Raw genomic sequence first — 16,869 nt, 5'->3', positions numbered from 1 at the left:
AAAGACCTGACATTAACACATGTGCAGATAATGATATCGTAGTGAAGTATTATGCTCTCATACTAAGAAGAATCAACGGGAATGTAGGCTATCACTCAAAAAGATCTCTTCGACATCCTTCCGGCTTCCGTGAAGGAAAGAGTTCGGGAATGGTAACATGAGTCTTACAAGATATGGGACAGGGATTTAGAGACTTCAAGAGATATAATATACTCAGGTAATAGTCGATATCTAAAGATGTAAAGAAGTATAAAAACTGAGGAGATGTCGAAAACTTCCAAGAAAAAGAATAGCGGGGTTCATCAAATCAAATCCTATGCAGATGAAAATACCCCGCATCGAACCACATCACGTGTTATAATCCTCACCTCTATCACCTCTATCATCTATCTCAAGTTCGCAAGTTTTCTCATCCTCACTCATTTCAATATCCCATCATCATATTCCATACCAACCCACCTTTGCTTAAAACTCTCAATATTCCGAAGATCTAGAAATCATACCAAGAACCAAATATAACAACATTAACACAGACTCAAAATGTCTTCTTCAACAACTAGTACTACGGATTATGCAAATATTCCTACACCACCAAAAGCCATTGCGGATTTTTGTTTGATTCCTGTAGGTTTTCTTCTATCCCTCGTGCATCTCTTCTTTTTCTTCCTTCCTATTTCCTTTCTCTCCTTTCTCTTATCCAAATTTACTCTACCATTCGATTTCTCAAAAAGCTCGAGGCAATACTAACAACACCAGATCGGTACCACTACAGCTTCAGTATCCAAAGAAGTAGCTGCTGTTCAGAGATTGATGAAGGCTAGTGGTTTGAGTTATAGTATGCATTCTGCTGGTACTACTGTTGGTATGTTCTTTTTATTCTTTTATTTCTAGATTTGTTATTTCCATGTGATATCAGGTTGGGATTTAAACGTTAAAGACTCGAAGGGGGATAAATGAGCTTTTGCAAGTGCAGATACATTGTTCTATTTAATTACATATATGGACACTCAAACGCACCCTCGCAAATGATTTTATACCTATATCATCCCTCCTTTAGAAACCTTCCTTCTTTCCCATCCACCTATGCCCTCCTTTCCCATTTCCTCCCAGCTTCCATCCACACCCACATCCACAAACAAAACTAACCACCTCCCCTCTCCCCAAATACAGAAGGTTCCTGGGACGAAGTCATGCGCGTAATAGGACAAGCTCACACACTAGTTCATCAAAACGGAGTTGTGCGCGTGCAGACGGATATTAGAGCAGGGACGCGAACAGATAAGGAGCAGACTTTTGAGGAGAAGGTTAGTAAGGTGGAAACTTTACTTGCTGGGGATGAGTAAGTGCGGAGGACTAGGGGAGATGGGATGAGAGGTATGATGGGAAATTGTAAATGATTGAATGGATGACTTGAAAGTTTGACGGCGGGTTTTGGTCGAGGATGAATGGAATTGGATTGAACTGAAATGAATGGGGAAATTGTTGAATTGTTAATCAGAAGGTCGGACCAGCTTATTGAACCCTTTTAAGTTTTAGGGGACAAAAGGAAATGGCAGAATGACCGAAGAAAAATGGAAATAATGAAATCATGAGAATATGCAAAAATACGACGAGCTCATCGAAATATGGAAGTCCTGAAATCACAAGCATCTAAAACAGCAAGGAAAGAAGATAGGCAAACAAACACACAAACAAGCAATCACATGTGGATATCTAGCAATGAATGAATAAATGAATGAGTGAATGAATATCATCAAACGTAATCTATAACTCAACCTATAGCTCACTGGATATATATAACGGACACCAAAGCTTGTTTAAGAGGACTAAAGTAGTGAATATAAATATATATGAAAACGAAAAAGAAAACTAGCAAATCTTTATACAGAGCATTTGATTCGTGGGTGATGCAATTGAGGACGGATATATACAGCTTCAACTCCCTATACCCTTCTATCATTTAGCCTTCACCGCCCCTATCGAAGTTTGAATCGAATTAATCTTCGTCCCCAGATACTCTGTCTTCCTAGCCTCATCCAACCAAGGTATCTGTATTTCCTCCACACAGTCCCGAATCAAATCAACCAAAGCCTTAGAATTAGGTGAATCGTCAAGAATTCCTAGGAATGAAACTCTTGATAGACCGAGTGCTGCGGCTATTCGAATTTCGGATCCTTTGGGTAGTTGTACTAATCTTGTGGATGGTTTGGTAGGATGTGCTTTTGAGGCTGTGGCGATGATTTGTGGGAGATGGGAGTTGAGGATTGGGGGTTGATCGGAGCGGGCGACGAATATGGCTGAGAAATGGGAATCGGGCTTGAAGACATCCTTGGTTTGGGGGCTGGTCTCGGATTTAGGGTAATCGGGATTTGCTTTGGTATCCAGGACTTTTTTGGACGATTCTTCTAGCATTCGATGGATACTGTTAAGCCCTGTAACAATGTGGGAAGATATTTCAGGTGGCGGAGGAGTTTCTGAGGACTTCTCATTTCCTGCCTTTGAGTCTCTTCTTTTGCGCTTTTTGCTGCGCTTTCCTTTGGATGGAATAATGTGATTGGAACGATATGATCCAATTGGTGATAATATACTAAAAGATGGTTAGCCTTGTGATTAACATGAAATTGCTGTACAGGATTCTTTGATGGATTGCAGAACTCTCTGCACTTATGTCTCAATTGATGATTTTAGGAATTCTCTTGGGACAGAAATCAGTGACTGAAAGATAATTTCAGGTGTGCTTATGCATCAGAAGATTTACACACCTGCATAGAAGTTCAACTATGGTTTCTTGGTCTTTGGAGGATATTTGTGGCCTGGGATTTCAGATTAGGATTTATACCAAGTGATGCAGGTGGTGAATGTTTACTAACCATTGAACCGTAGTGAATGGAGTATCCAATTGATAAATAGTTTTAGTTTTCTTATTATCCATTTTCTTTTTGTCCCCAGAGAGGTGAGAGTGTTGAAGGAAGGTGGCTAGCGGAACCTTTTCTTAAGCTGTGGATACCTTCGAGTAGTAGACCGATTGTGAAAATTGATATCTTATGGCTACTAGGAACTAGGCACTGGGTAATTATCTTGTGAAGGGATCGAAGTCGATTCGATCATGTGATTTTTGGATATAGTGAAGCTTTGATTGACACCTACCTAGTAGTGAATACCTAGAAGACGTTTGATATCAAAATTTTGGAGGGGTAAAATAAGGTTAGCTGTAGACCAAAGAAAATTGGGTTTAGTGGAAAAGCGAAATGTGTGAATGCCTTAGGCCAAAAACACATATGGCGGGCGGCGGAGTTTGGACTCCTTGCCACTTTTAGATGAATTCTACCAATTGGTAATCTCTTGCCAAAACACCAATGGAAACAAACGCATTGTGATGTTGAGACATAATTGAATTTATATGGATAGTATTGGAATATACAAATAGCTATTCTTAAAATGTTGCATTATACAGTTGTCATTCATTAGCAAATTGCTATTCATATATAGAACAATATCTGAAAAGAAGTAGTAGTTATTTATCCTGCCTATCAATTTCTAAGAGTAAACTGCCGCCTCGATTCAGCGTTGCTGCTTTATCCACACGCCATGAATTGAGTGGGGCGTGCAAAGTGAAAGCTCGAAATTTAGTTTCGATAAGAGTAATACCATCCACCACCATCATCAATCCATCAAAATTCCCAAAAATTATTTCACAACCAAAAACTCTTCTTTAATAGTTAATTCCCCAATTTCTGATCGTTCAAACCCTTTTACCTTATATTCAAAAGGGTTGACTTGCTGGATAAGGAAAAGCAAGACACTTTACATTTGACATTCATCCTAACTGTAACCTAGAGTTACTGTTGTTACCTACCTTACCTTGCCTGCAAATCAATCGGTGGATCGTAAAACTACGTAACTGCGTACCTTTGGCTTTTCCTTTTCCCTCTACCTACCTAGGTACACACACATTTATTTACACACATCAGAACACCACAATCATTTTCTTTTCTTTCACACATCACCCGCAGGTCTTTAACCAGGAAAAGTTTAACCCGTGTAGCTTTAACTTCAATACCTACTACATCTTAATCGCATAAACTATTTCAACTTTATAATTCTCGTCATAGGAAATCTACCCCTCTCACCTCGTCATCCCGGCGTGCCTCCCAAGCTTAATTCTCAGATAATTCCCAAATTCACCTTCTTGTGCGGGGAATATCAATTTAATAAATTACATTCACATGCGACTTCCTTGGCTATTAGCTACGTGAAGGGTTTGCGAAAACTTTCGGTCGCTACGGCTCCTGCTGTTCTAGACAGCTTCCATCGCATTCATTCAATTTCTCACACCCTACCAAATGGACCAAGATCCAGTAGAGTCGTCGCCAGAACGTGCGATCTCATCAGAGCCTTGTTCGACACATCCACTTCCATTCGATGACAACGAGCAGCATTCTGCGAGAAAGCGACAAAAGACTTCTAGAAGTGGCTCGAGGAGTAGGTCGGTTGACACGGCTAAAGCTTCAAATATTCCACCCGATTCGATGTCGTCACATAAAGATGATTCGGATATTCTTCATGACTCTTTCCCACCAAGCACTCCGACACGACCTGGCACCGCGCAATCACAAACCGGACCAACATCCAGTCGAGTTACCATCAACCTGCGAACTCCTCAACCTCCTTTAGAATCGATATACTTCAGCTCCCCTTCGCCTAATACTCCATCGAAAATGACACACATTGTGGACGATGAAGGTGCCAGAATTAGTATTGAATCCGAAAGTGATGTGCTTTCAACTGTGCCAGCTTCAGTTATTGAAACGCCCTCTTCCTCTCCTTCTGTCATGGAAGGAAGCCCAGAGGTTGAACTCGTTCCTATCAGTTCTGATGATCCTGAGCGAAGCCCAACTCTCGGTATTATCGACGAGGAAGAAGTCTTTCCTGACCCTCTAAATCACTTCCCGGCTCAACGTCGCGGAGAAAACATGCTTCATGCACTCAGGAAGGTTTTACACATTTTGCAATTCGGTAAGGAATCTTGCGCAACCATGAGATAAAGGAAACATTTAACAACCATTGTAGATGCCATTGATACTGAGGATTTATTTGATCGACTTCGTGCCTGGATAGATGATTTTCTTCGTTTCGCTAGTTCAGACAATCGCTTGCATAATGCATTCACCAGACATAGAGACTTTTGGATTGCATTTCCAGATATGATATGGGCATTGAGTTGTCGAAGGTTTGTAATACCATACCTGCAATAACGGAGGGCACTCTGAGCTAACTTTATGGCAGTCGTTATTTTGGAAACTTTATGAACAGACTTAACTCGCGTTGCAAATCTTTAACCCACTTCTTATACCGGTACGCCAAACTTTCCGGAAGATTCCTCGCAATGGACGTCAAATCATTATCATATGGAACAGACCAAATACCGGAACTCGTGTCCCCACATTTCATTCACACTTACTCTCACCTACAAAAGATCAATTCAGAGTCAAATCATATTGGAAGAAGTTTGGAAACCCATTACAACTGGAAGTGGGATGAAGATACTGCCGAGCTTCAAACTTATTTTGAGGATGGTGGTGGATCGATGCTTGCTCTGACCAAGTTCGTTGAAGGGCAGTCGCGGTTCCTCCCAAACTGTCCAAGACTATTTGAGAATTTTTCCGAGCCGTCAAAATTGATGGATAGAATGAGTCTTCTTGCTGCGGTGGCTAAGAGACAATCAGGACCCGAGATTTATGACGACGCTAGCCGGAAACTCGCCCATGGATATGACTATTTCAATGTCATGTCTTCAGCGCTGGACTCTATCATTGAGAAAAATGCCACGTTTCTTACACCTGAAGCCGCAAATACGCATCTTTCATGTCTAACGCAGATATTGTGGAATTCGGCAACGTGGAACCCTCGAATAGCGAAATCTCAAATGGAGATACATAGAAAGATCTGCCCCGATCTTCCCATCCCAATGCTTTCCAAGGCCATGGCTCTCGAATGGAAGTTTTTCGTCCTTCAAAAACTTATCACATCAACTCAGATGCAACTTCGAGTAGTTGGTGTAACAACCATGTGTGCAGATCTCTTAAATCTTCATAGTACTTATCGAGCAAAGGAAGCGCCGCCAAGCGGTGGCTTAGTTCTTCTTCACTTTGCGAAGTTAGTATTGCAACATAAGCTAATTGACTACATCGTCGGTATTGGATCTCACCCCGAAATTATCAATGAAAGCGGCAACATCGTCGGCTTTCTAGTAGTAACGAAAACATACGAGGACGAGCAAACTGATCTTATCTGGCAGACAGTGATAACGAGCCAGGATCCAAGGGTTGTGGAGGCTATTCTCAGAATGATGAAGAAAGTCCTTAACTTACTCGAGTATCCAGCGTGCCTCTACATTTGTCAGAAAGTTGCTGCCTTACCAATACAAGCGTTCACTGTCGCAATGAGAGACTTCTGCGAACATCTCTTCAGAGAACTTTCAAGCAAGGTAGGTCGTAGTGATCTCGACGCGTCTCCCTATGACATATGCGTCCGTCTGATTCGCGAATCATCAATTATCAGCGATGAATACCCGAACGGTTATCCTGAGATTCAAAATTTTGCTGCAAGTCACCTACGCGAGTTGCTTGTTCATGGGCCTGGTCAGGAAGCACGCACAGATATCTACCTAAGTTGCATCAAGGACATCTCTGACAAAACTGCCACTGCCCCTGGCAGCATATGTGTCGTCAGTGCATTGCTTCATCAAAGTTTGATGCCAGATCTTCACACACTGACCGCTCAGCATGGCCTTACAAGATTGATGGTCGATGAGCTTGAATCGAACATAGCTGGAAATCGCTCTCTTGCTTATGATAGCCCTGCCAACATTGCTCGTCGTGAGATTTTACTACAAATCATTCTGATGGATCCGGACACTATCAATGCCGAACTTGGCACACGGCTTTGGAATTTGTTGGTGGGATCTCAGTCAAATGACACAGCCGACCGCCTAGCAGGATGGCAAATCTTGAACAAGGCTTTCCAGAAAGCGAAGTTTTCCAACAGATACCTTACCATTTGCTTTCAGAGTTATCTACCACATCTGGAACCTAATCATTTCTTAGATGGAACTTTGCTGTTTGTGAAGAGTGGGGTTGATTTCTGGCTAGAGGAGAAAGAAAAGGAGTCTCAAGAAGATGAGAATGTTAAGCTAGATCTATCCTTTGACTTTCTCGCCATGGAGCAGTTATGGCGGATAATCGAAAGCGCCCCTCAAGGAAAAGTCTACGAGCAGGCCATACAAGAGCTTGTTGGTGTTTACGTGGGTCCCTTTATCCGTAGTCTGCCCCACTTCAAGACACGGGAACTGCATTTAGCATTTCTCACGCGGTGTTTGGACAAACTAGCAGATGCTGCAGGTAGATTGAAAACCTCTAGTACTGATGGAGTTAGGAGTGATGATGAAGATATGGTTGTCGTGCTTCCAGAATTTCACATTCAAGAGCAGGAATTGCTTTTCATTCGGTCACTCGCAGCTCTGCAAACATTTCTCGCGACATATTCATGCCACGCACACTTTGCCACTCCGAAGTTGCGGTCCGCTGTGAGCATACCATCAGATACTGTCGAGGGAACTTCTCTTACGATCATGTACCAAGCATTTGGTGAAACTACTTCGTGTATAAAGAAACTCACGATAGGCGCGAAAGACACAGCTGCTACATTAGTTGCAAAGCTGCAAAAGGAGACTGATTTTACTTCTTGTAGGGTATTTTACAGTGGTAAGGAGTTCATGCACGATGACGCTGAATTGTGTAAGTCTGTGGAGAGTCTCAATTTGAACGGCCTTGTTCTCGTCAAACGCCGTGACGAAACGAATCCTCAATTGCCGAGCAGCAATGGTCCTCTCCAATCGGAAATCACAAGAAATTTCGATCAAATTTGGAGTTATCTTGGCATGCAAGAAAATTTGGCGGAAAAGGTATGCGTAATGGACATCTTAACGGCTTTTATAATCCTAACGTTTCTCAGATCTACTCATTCCTCATTCAATTTCCAGTCTATGACAGAGTGCTACAGGATCTTAGCAATTCTGCCGTCCCATATACCGAAATATTCCCACTTGGGCAACCATACAAAGCTCTGTATGGCTTGTATGGATTGAAGCAATACATTCCCTCCCAGTCTTCAAAGGTTTGCAATTCATCTTCCCCTGGGAGGTCTTGACTAACTCATGCAGGGATTTATTGATGCTGCTAGTTTTGATCGAGCAATGACTTTACTCGTCGCTGCGATCTCAGATCCGAAATTCCTTGAAAGTTGTGCACCGCAAACAATTAGAGAAACTTTAGCCATGCATTTTATTAGCAGCTTGGCGTCACTCCTTAAAGGTAATGATAATTTATTCCATCAACGAATCATCAGCTAATACTTCATAGACCCGGCTCTACCTGCATCATCGACGGTTGGTATCAACGACAAACTTTTGGAACGTCTCCTAGACTTACTATATGCTGCCAAGTCAGTGGCGGGTGGAGAAGCCTCGGTCCATCTGATATGGACTAGTGTTGAGGCTTTGCTTGAGGTTGCCATTCAGAATTCTGCTTTATGGAGTACCTTCATTCGCCATCTTAATGGCAGTGATCTCCTTCAAGATCTTCTCTTGGAGGATCTTCGGCCATTTGTCCGAAAAGCCATCTCAAAACACATCACGAGCAAATCTACCTTCAATCCCAACCCAGCTCATGTTTCCCCATCCGAGGTTGCTATCACATTGTGGCCGATAGTAGCCAAATTGATTCCCGAGGCTGTCAAGAGACCTGGACAGTGTGAGGAGACGTTTCAACTTGCACTGACGATATTTAAAAGATTGTTGGAGACAGAAGTCGATGTAGATCTTATCACCGTCGCACGAGAGTGGGGTGAGCTACTCATCCATCACGATAACTGTGAAGATGTTGGCGTACCTGAAGCCGTTGATATGGTTACTCAAGGCTTAGCCAATCTGTTGCATCATGCCGTGATGAGCATGAAGCATCCAGAACAAAAGTTGTCCTGTAGAGGTCTAGGACTTCGCATCTTCAAGAGACGTTTGTTTCCTACCATTTCGAACGAGGATGATATTGGAAACGATGGACTTATTGCCCAAAAAATCCCAGTGATAAATTCTAAAACTCGACATACCATGGGAGAGACTGTATTGGCTCTAGTCAAAGACGACATTACCCAGTACAAAGAACTATTGCAGCTACTGTCAGAGGTTGCTCCTTATGAGCACAGGGCCATTGACCCATATCTCTTCGACATGCAAATTGTATATGAAAGATCGAAGGCTGTCAGATCTCCAACTGGTTATGTTGGCCTGAAAAATCTTTCTAATACGTGCTACCTCAACTCTCTGGTTACGCAGCTATTCATGAATTTGTCATTCAGGGAATTCATTCTCCACTCACCTATCACTGTTCCAGGTTCGCAAAAGCTACTCATTGAGACTCAACAATTGTTCTCTTTCATGCAAAATAGTATGCAACGATTCATCGATCCAACTAATTTTGCTGCGTCTATTACAACCTTTGAGGAGACGGAGATTGATGTCACCGTCCAAATGGATGTCGACGAGTTCTACAACCTTCTCTTCGATCGTTTCGAACGTGAAAATTTAACAGACGATGATAAACGCAAAGTTAGATCATTTTATGGAGGCAAATTGGTACAGCACGCGTCAAATCGCAAGAATGCCCTCATATCTCGGGGAGATTAGAAGACTTCTCCGCCATTCCATGTGATTTAGGGGGAAGAAATCTCTACAAGAAAGTCTACAGGCTTATGTCGAGGGCGAAGCCATGTAGGAGAAAACAAGTACAAATGCGAAGCTTGTGATCGTCATGTCAACGCAGTCAAACGAGCGTGTCTCACGGACGTGCCAGATAATTTGATCTTTCATTTGAAAAGATTCGACTACAATCTTCGCACAATGACACGTAATAAAATCAACGACCACTTTACATTTCCGCCATCGATAGACATGCGGCCTTACAAGGTTGAATACCTCATGAACGAATTAGGTGAAGTTGAAGAGGATATGTTTGAGCTTGTCGGCGTTCTTGTCCACACTGGAACAGCAGAAACTGGCCACTACTATTCGTACATCCGAGAGCGGCCACAAGTTGGTAGCCAAGAAAATTGGGTGGAGTTCAATGATGACGCGGTGACTTCTTGGGAGCCAGGCTTCATGGAGTCAGCCTGTTTTGGTGGTCTTGAGCATGGGACTATTGACAACCTCCCATTTGAAAAGAACTATAGTGCCTATATGTTGTTTTACCAACGTTCTTCCACATTGATCGTCGCAAACGATGAACTGGCCAAAAAGGAGAATGGAGTTTCACCGAAGGCAGTTGTCAATCCGCTACAGGGGAGCCGCATAAACATGAAGAACAAGCCTGTGGTGCGTAACCCATTGAAGATAGCTGTCGAGCCGCGACAGGCGAACCACATCACTCTGGAGAACGAGCTTGTGATGCGTAGGTATTGTCTCCACGATCCTGCCCATGTCTTCCTGGTTCGGAATATGTTTGAAAACACAAGGCATCTGAATAAGCTCCTGCACAATGGGAAGTGCACAGACGCGCACGAAGTCGAAAAGCAAGCCATGTGGGTTGCAATGTGTCATCTGGACCAAGTAGTCGCACGTTCAAAAGATGTCCCAGACCTCGGAACATACGTAAACTCCTTGCGGGCACAATGCCAATATTGCGGCGAATGCAGCCGGGATTTTCTTGACTACCTTTGTAGATGCACAGATTCTTTCCGTTTCTTGCTTCTGAAGTGTCCTGAAGCCGCGGTCCGTTCAGAGGTAGGCGTTGCAGTCCTGGGAGCCTTATTGTCGGTAAAGAATGGAATACGATATGCATACGGTCTTAGTAATGGTGGCCGCGTTCGTTCTGACGATCCAAATTTGCTTCAAGATGTGGTTGCCGCCTTGGTCCGACTATACGAAAACTTTCACAACAGTATAAGGGCTTGGCCTGAATACTTTGGCTTGCTCGCTAGCATCGCTAACCTCGGGGATCACGAGGCAACAGTTCTTCTCGACTCTGGATTTCTCATGAAAGCCATTGATATCATATGCGCGGATACGATAGACAATGATTCTCAATTAACACGAATGCTTCAAGCAATTTCCAAGAGGAATTTGATGCAAAGACCAGTCTCGTATGATAGCATCATCGACCTCTTAGCTCGACTCATCTCAGTTTGCGACCCAGTGGCTGCTGAAATCGATCAGTCTAGTTCACGACTGCAATTGTCTCTTGGTGGTCGTAAAATACCCTTTTCGTTTGATGAAAGGAACAGAATTAATTGCCACTGGACGAGGACTAAGGCCCATATCCTCACCGAAAAGCTTCTCATGATTAACCAGAACCAGCACGCAACGAAATCGATTATCGCCACACTACTACACTTTCCACATCCTGACGAGCTTGATCTTGACCAATATATGTATTGTGCAATTATTCATGGCATTAAAAGGAACAGTCAACCACTATGGGGTCCATTTTTAAGAGCCGCGATATTGTATTGCGAGCATTCAGAAAACCCGAAAGCAATTCCGGATATGGCTTTTCATATTGCTAAGAATTCGTTTAATCTTGACAATAACGATGGATCAGAGTATCTTCGGTTCTTCAAAGATCTCGTCGCTTTGCGAAGCAACAGCAACGATATTTCTCAAGAGGAAATCACAAAGATTGTCTTGTCTACACTTACTCAATGGGTCCCTACACTTCTTACTCATCACCAAAGCGCTGTCAGATCTGATACCGAAGATTTCCTTGGAGAACTTATCTTCAATATCGGTGTTGAAGAGGACGATACATCACCAGAAAATGAACAAACCCTAGCAGATCACAGGCGGGACCAGACGCGTAGATTGGGTAACGCTTGTTTAGAATATTTACAAGATGTTTATATACGACAACGTGTGCAAGCCGTTAGGACGGTTATGATTAACATCGAGCATGTTGTTGGTCTTTGTCTTCAATATTTTGAGCCTGGACCAGCAGCCGATCGATATAAGTTGAACATGGACAGTAAGTCAACGTCATTTCGATTTGTAATCAAAAAAGCAACTAACATATTTAAGATCTCTGGAATCACTTAAGAAGATATATGGTTGAAGAAGTAGACGATGGTTCTGGTAGGATATCGCACTCTAGCCCATTTAAACATGCTAACCATATCATAGCATGGGAAAATTCTGATGATGAATATGCCTCTGATGAACCTATGGACAACATAACGGAACTTTGTGAACCTATGGATAGTGAGTTAGATGGACAGCTTTAACTTTATTGTCTAAATTCCTGTGATACTATCATCTTCAGTCTTCGTCTTTTTCATCTTTTGATTATAAGCTGTCAAAGCTTTCGAAGTCTTCAGTCTCCATAGGCGTATGGTGTTATTAAACGACGGGGCCAAATACTGGTCGGATGAATTAGCTGTTAAATGCGGACAGGTCATAAAAAGGCGTTATATGTGGCGTAATATTTTCAGAGACTCATAGCATAGCAATACTGGCGAATGGCTTTTACTAATTTTGATGAAATGCATTTGGCTCAGTCGGGGTTTGGTTATGGACATTGGGAATTGGTATTGGCGGCGGATTGGGCTGCTCAGGCTGGATTGGGCTGGGTTGGAATGAACGGAGTTGATACAGTGGATGGGATAAATGACTCATGATATTTTGTGTTTCCTTTACTGTGATTTTAGTTTTCTTTTATCTTATGGATGGGCGGAATGGATTGGGATGGGATGTGAAGATGGATGGATGATTAGATAATGGATGGCGTTGTGAAGTCTATCGGACATGTTTTTTTCAGGGACGAATGATGCAAGGGAACAATGAGAGTATGATGGGAGAGAAGAAATTATGATATCATGCTGGTAAGGGCGGAGAATTACGTAGTTAGCTTAGTTACGAGCAAGAGAAGAAAAGTACTTGCGAGCAAAGAGAATATGCCTTGCGGAACTATAGATGTTATTGATAAATATTTATAGGTAATTCTTAACTGTTTCTGCTTTGTTGATGTACATGATGTGATGTGATGTACTCGAGGATATAGTTTATTCTTGGGTGACTATTGTAAGTCAGATAGGAACGTGCATGTGGATATGGATGTCGGGTGGAAATGGAAATGGAAATGGAAATGGAAATGGAAATGGAAATGGAAATGGAAATGGAAATGGAAATGGAAATGGAAATGGAAATGGAAATGGAAATGGAAATGGAAATGGAAATGGAAATGGAAATGGAAATGGAAATGGACATGCAATATGCGGAGTGCGGGACATGATGAGATATGCAAAGGTTCATATCAGCATCGGGAAATTCCCATATCCACCGGTACCTGGTGATCTATCGTAACTGAAACTCTGAAACTGAGAAGCGAGGTGAGGATGAGGGGTATATTGTAAATAGGGGAAGGGAATAAGGTCTAATTGCATCAGCCAAATTAATGATAAAGGCACAAGGGAGTACTATTCTTATTAGTAATTGGACAACTGGATGATTAGAAGATGAAATATAATATGCAAGGTTGTGAGTCGTGATATAAGGGAATTTCAATATATGTTCGAGTATGTATATCGAGGTGATCTTTTTTAGAGGTTGGAGGGGTGAGGGGTGAGGTGTGAGGGCTTGCATGTAATCAGGAGAAAATTCTTATTTGTTTCAACGGATCTACAGTTGATAAATGATTTTTAGCAGATAAACGCCAGAAATCCCAGATGCGGGGTATTTTGTTTCTATATTTGAAAATTCCCATAGTTCGTCACATCCAAAAATAAATTGAGATATTATCAGGGTTGCACGGATATTGAATATATCATTGGTAGATGGTAGGCGCCCGGAGTTCATCACATCTGGTGTGTTTTTGATAAAGTCCTAGCATTATAGTACTATATACAGACCTTTGAATATTTGTGGCTGCTAAATGGGTGTGAGTTTATATCTTTGCTGGTTTGATATAGTAATCGTTAATACCAAAAATAAAATGATCCACATTTGACTAGAACTAATGGAATGCATGATTTTATTTCAGGAAACACTTTTGACCAATCATATTACATGAACATAAATGAATGTCTTGCATATTTGCTCTAGAAAGAGATAATTTCTCCCCAAGAAAGTTTTGATGTAGTACTCAATGATCATTGAGCAGGATGTAGTCAAAGCTCATCAGATTCTTGCGCCATTTGCCTTATAGACCATGCTTAGTTACATCTTAAGGCTACCCGCTACGCGCTTTGCGGGAATTGTGCATCGGAGAGTTTATTTTGGGGATTGGCGTCTTTTTGTTTTTGGAGTCTTGATATTTGTATATCTGTTAGCTAGATCCTCAACTTAAGTAACTGTTCATCGGCTTCAGCTTTTTATATTGCATATACAGATAGATCAAGGTATTAAAAGTTCTTAGTTCATCTATCTATCTACTGTGGACCGGTTCACTATCATCAATATGCCTATCTCAAAGAATAGTATATCTGCTCCATTGGAAGCAGGTACATCACTGCTTCAACCAATGCAATTACCATCCGAATTACTCGAAGCTCTTGATTATGTATCAAAACGTCTGGTACGAAAATGTCTTCACCTATCATTAATTGTCATCAAGAGAGACAATCAAATTCAAAGTCCTGTTATATCCAAATCTGTAACCGCACCTGGTTCTCATTCTCTCATTGCATCACCGACAACACTGCTTTACAATAACGCACCGCTTACATCTTACACTCGCGATGTTTCACCTTCCAGTCGAAGATCTTCTCCTTTGAGCTCCCGAGCTGCAAGTCCAAGTAACACAATCTTTTCCAATTCTCCTTCCGAACGCTCAACTTCTACATCGGCATCTACACTCTCCACATCCACAATCTATCTCTCACGCACCAAATACTCCGGACTTCCCTCATCCCCAAAAGATACCATGGCCCACCACATCCGCGCATCCATTTCCCCCCCTTCAACCCCTTGCACTCCAACCACCGAATGGACAGCCCCAGACACACCAAACCGCTACGGCATAACCCTAATGCATTCCACCACCCTAAACCCCCGCGCCGAACGCATCTTACGCACCACCATATCCCGAGCCGAGAAAAAATTCCCCGCTATCGGCGGAAACTGGTTATCTACATCATCGCTCTCAGAACCCATAACCGATTCACCCACTCAAGATTTAATCCATCGTTCTCTTTCTCAAAATCGACTTGTTTATACAAGTGCGGGATTATCGCTCTATTCTCTCGATTACTTGTATACATTTAAATGCGCACTGCATGTTTATTCTCGTAGTCTCTCGGTAGAAGATATGAAGATTGCGGTAGATGAATTGAGAAGATTGGTATTATTACAAGATAGGAAGAAAATCGGAAGAGGGGAGTTGGTGAAATGTTACGAGTGGTTGGGGATTTCGCTAAGTGCGCTGTGTGATGTTGAAGAGGGGTATAGGAAGTTTTATGGGGGTGGGTTGAGGGAGGGGGCGATTTTAAAGGAGGAAGGGAGGTGTGTTGGGAGGAATTTGTCGGTTAGGACTTCGTTTGTGGGTGCGGAGGATCTGGTTAAGGTGGGGGAGAGTGCTAAGGGGAGGGATGGGGAAAGTCCGGTTTGGGGGAGGGGGGATGATGGGATGGGAGAGAAAGAGGAAGAGGATAGGGGGCCGTTTTTTAGGGGTGATAGAACCCCGAATCGAGTGGAGGATTTTAGTCCGGGGACTAGAGGGGAATGGGAGTTTTTGATGAGGGGAGAGAGGAGTTTTACGCTTGTTGAGGTGGATTGTTAGTGGTGTGGTGCTTTTGATTGGATGATTAGATGATTATTTGGGTGTTTGGTTTGGTTGGGTTGGGTTGGGTTTGGTCTGGTATAGGTTGGTATCTGGACTAACTAAATGGTATTATGACGTATATATTCCCTGAAAACAAGAGCTGTGATCGGGTGGGTGGAGTTTATTTATTTATTTATTTGTTTATTTACTTAGTTTGATTTGATTTGATTTTGGAATTTCTTGGGTGGGCTAGCACTCAGGATTATGCTATATATAATTTATTTCTATGTTGTATATTATATATTATCTATTATCTATTATCTATTATCTATTATTTATTCTTTATTTTTATATATTGATATTCGGTTATGATGTTGCTTTTTATTATCTCTGTTTCTCTCTCTGTGTGTATACTCTTTCTTCTGATATTCCTCTTCCCCCTTCTCTTCCCCCTTCCCCTCCCTATACCTCTCCTATACCTCTCCCCTTTCCACTCCACTCCTCTCCTCTCTTCCCCCAAAACACCAAACCTCAACACTTCATCCGCCACCAACCCACCGACCCATCAAAAAAAAAACTCTCTCTCTCTCTATCTCACAAAATCCCAATCTCAAAACACACAACATACATACAAAATCTCCAAAATCAAAGATCCACAACCCTAGCACTGGCACTGGCACTAACATTATATCCGGGCAAATATTGTATAATATATATATATATATATAACCTAAACCCTAAACCCTAAACCCTAAAACTATCAATTTTTAAAATTAATAAGAATTACCACTATGCTTAATCACTCAGCTTTTCAGGAATCAATCAAGAATCAAGAAGTAGGAAAAAGGAACAAGTTAATAGAAAATTACTTACATATATACTAGCTAGCCATGGATTTATATACAGATATCTTTCTATATACTGGGACATCAATATCAATATTAATCGTAATATCAATATCAGTTAATTAAAGGATTTTGTAATTTCAAGATCTTGTTTAAGATTTATACATATTATGGTGGTAGGTAATGAGTGAGTGTAGTTAGCTATAGTTAGAGTGTTTTATTTT

The 16,869-nt window shown here is 41.9% G+C and overlaps 5 protein-coding genes across 5 annotated transcripts; 4 read left to right on the top strand and 1 right to left on the bottom strand.

Annotated features, from left to right (window-relative positions):
- Positions 1 to 540: 540 nt before the first annotated feature.
- Positions 541 to 1,561, top strand: SS1G_13586 (hypothetical protein; the record flags this gene model as incomplete). Its single annotated transcript, XM_001585297.1, has 4 exons — positions 541 to 624; positions 757 to 862; positions 1,171 to 1,339; positions 1,537 to 1,561. 4 exons carry the CDS (start codon positions 541 to 543, stop codon positions 1,559 to 1,561), a joined length of 384 nt encoding a protein of 127 aa, XP_001585347.1.
- Positions 1,562 to 1,956: 395 nt separating this feature from the next.
- SS1G_13585 (hypothetical protein) lies at positions 1,957 to 2,932 on the bottom strand (the record flags this gene model as incomplete). The annotated part of the gene is made up of 2 exons (XM_001585296.1): positions 1,957 to 2,587; positions 2,871 to 2,932. 2 exons carry the CDS (start codon positions 2,930 to 2,932, stop codon positions 1,957 to 1,959), a joined length of 693 nt encoding a protein of 230 aa, XP_001585346.1.
- A 1,411-nt stretch (positions 2,933 to 4,343) lies between these two features.
- Positions 4,344 to 9,742, top strand: SS1G_13584 (hypothetical protein; the record flags this gene model as incomplete). The annotated part of the gene is made up of 5 exons (XM_001585295.1): positions 4,344 to 5,016; positions 5,487 to 7,963; positions 8,014 to 8,175; positions 8,222 to 8,372; positions 8,421 to 9,742. 5 exons carry the CDS (start codon positions 4,344 to 4,346, stop codon positions 9,740 to 9,742), a joined length of 4,785 nt encoding a protein of 1,594 aa, XP_001585345.1.
- Positions 9,743 to 10,006: 264 nt separating this feature from the next.
- Positions 10,007 to 12,692, top strand: SS1G_13583 (hypothetical protein; the record flags this gene model as incomplete). The annotated part of the gene is made up of 6 exons (XM_001585294.1): positions 10,007 to 10,502; positions 11,064 to 11,193; positions 11,518 to 12,071; positions 12,125 to 12,178; positions 12,227 to 12,304; positions 12,601 to 12,692. The coding sequence occupies 6 exons, from the start codon at positions 10,007 to 10,009 to the stop codon at positions 12,690 to 12,692; spliced, it is 1,404 nt and encodes a 467-aa protein (XP_001585344.1).
- Positions 12,693 to 14,498: 1,806 nt separating this feature from the next.
- On the top strand, positions 14,499 to 15,818 carry SS1G_13582 (hypothetical protein; the record flags this gene model as incomplete). The annotated part of the gene is made up of 1 exon (XM_001585293.1): positions 14,499 to 15,818. One exon carries the CDS (start codon positions 14,499 to 14,501, stop codon positions 15,816 to 15,818), a length of 1,320 nt encoding a protein of 439 aa, XP_001585343.1.
- Between the last annotated feature and the right edge of the window lie 1,051 nt (positions 15,819 to 16,869).

This window comes from Sclerotinia sclerotiorum, genomic scaffold (assembly GCF_000146945.2).
Source record: "Sclerotinia sclerotiorum 1980 UF-70 scaffold_26 genomic scaffold, whole genome shotgun sequence".
Lineage (NCBI taxonomy): Eukaryota > Fungi > Ascomycota > Leotiomycetes > Helotiales > Sclerotiniaceae > Sclerotinia > Sclerotinia sclerotiorum.
Note: the sequence above shows the minus strand (reverse complement) of the source record. Positions and strands in the feature narration are given on the sequence as shown.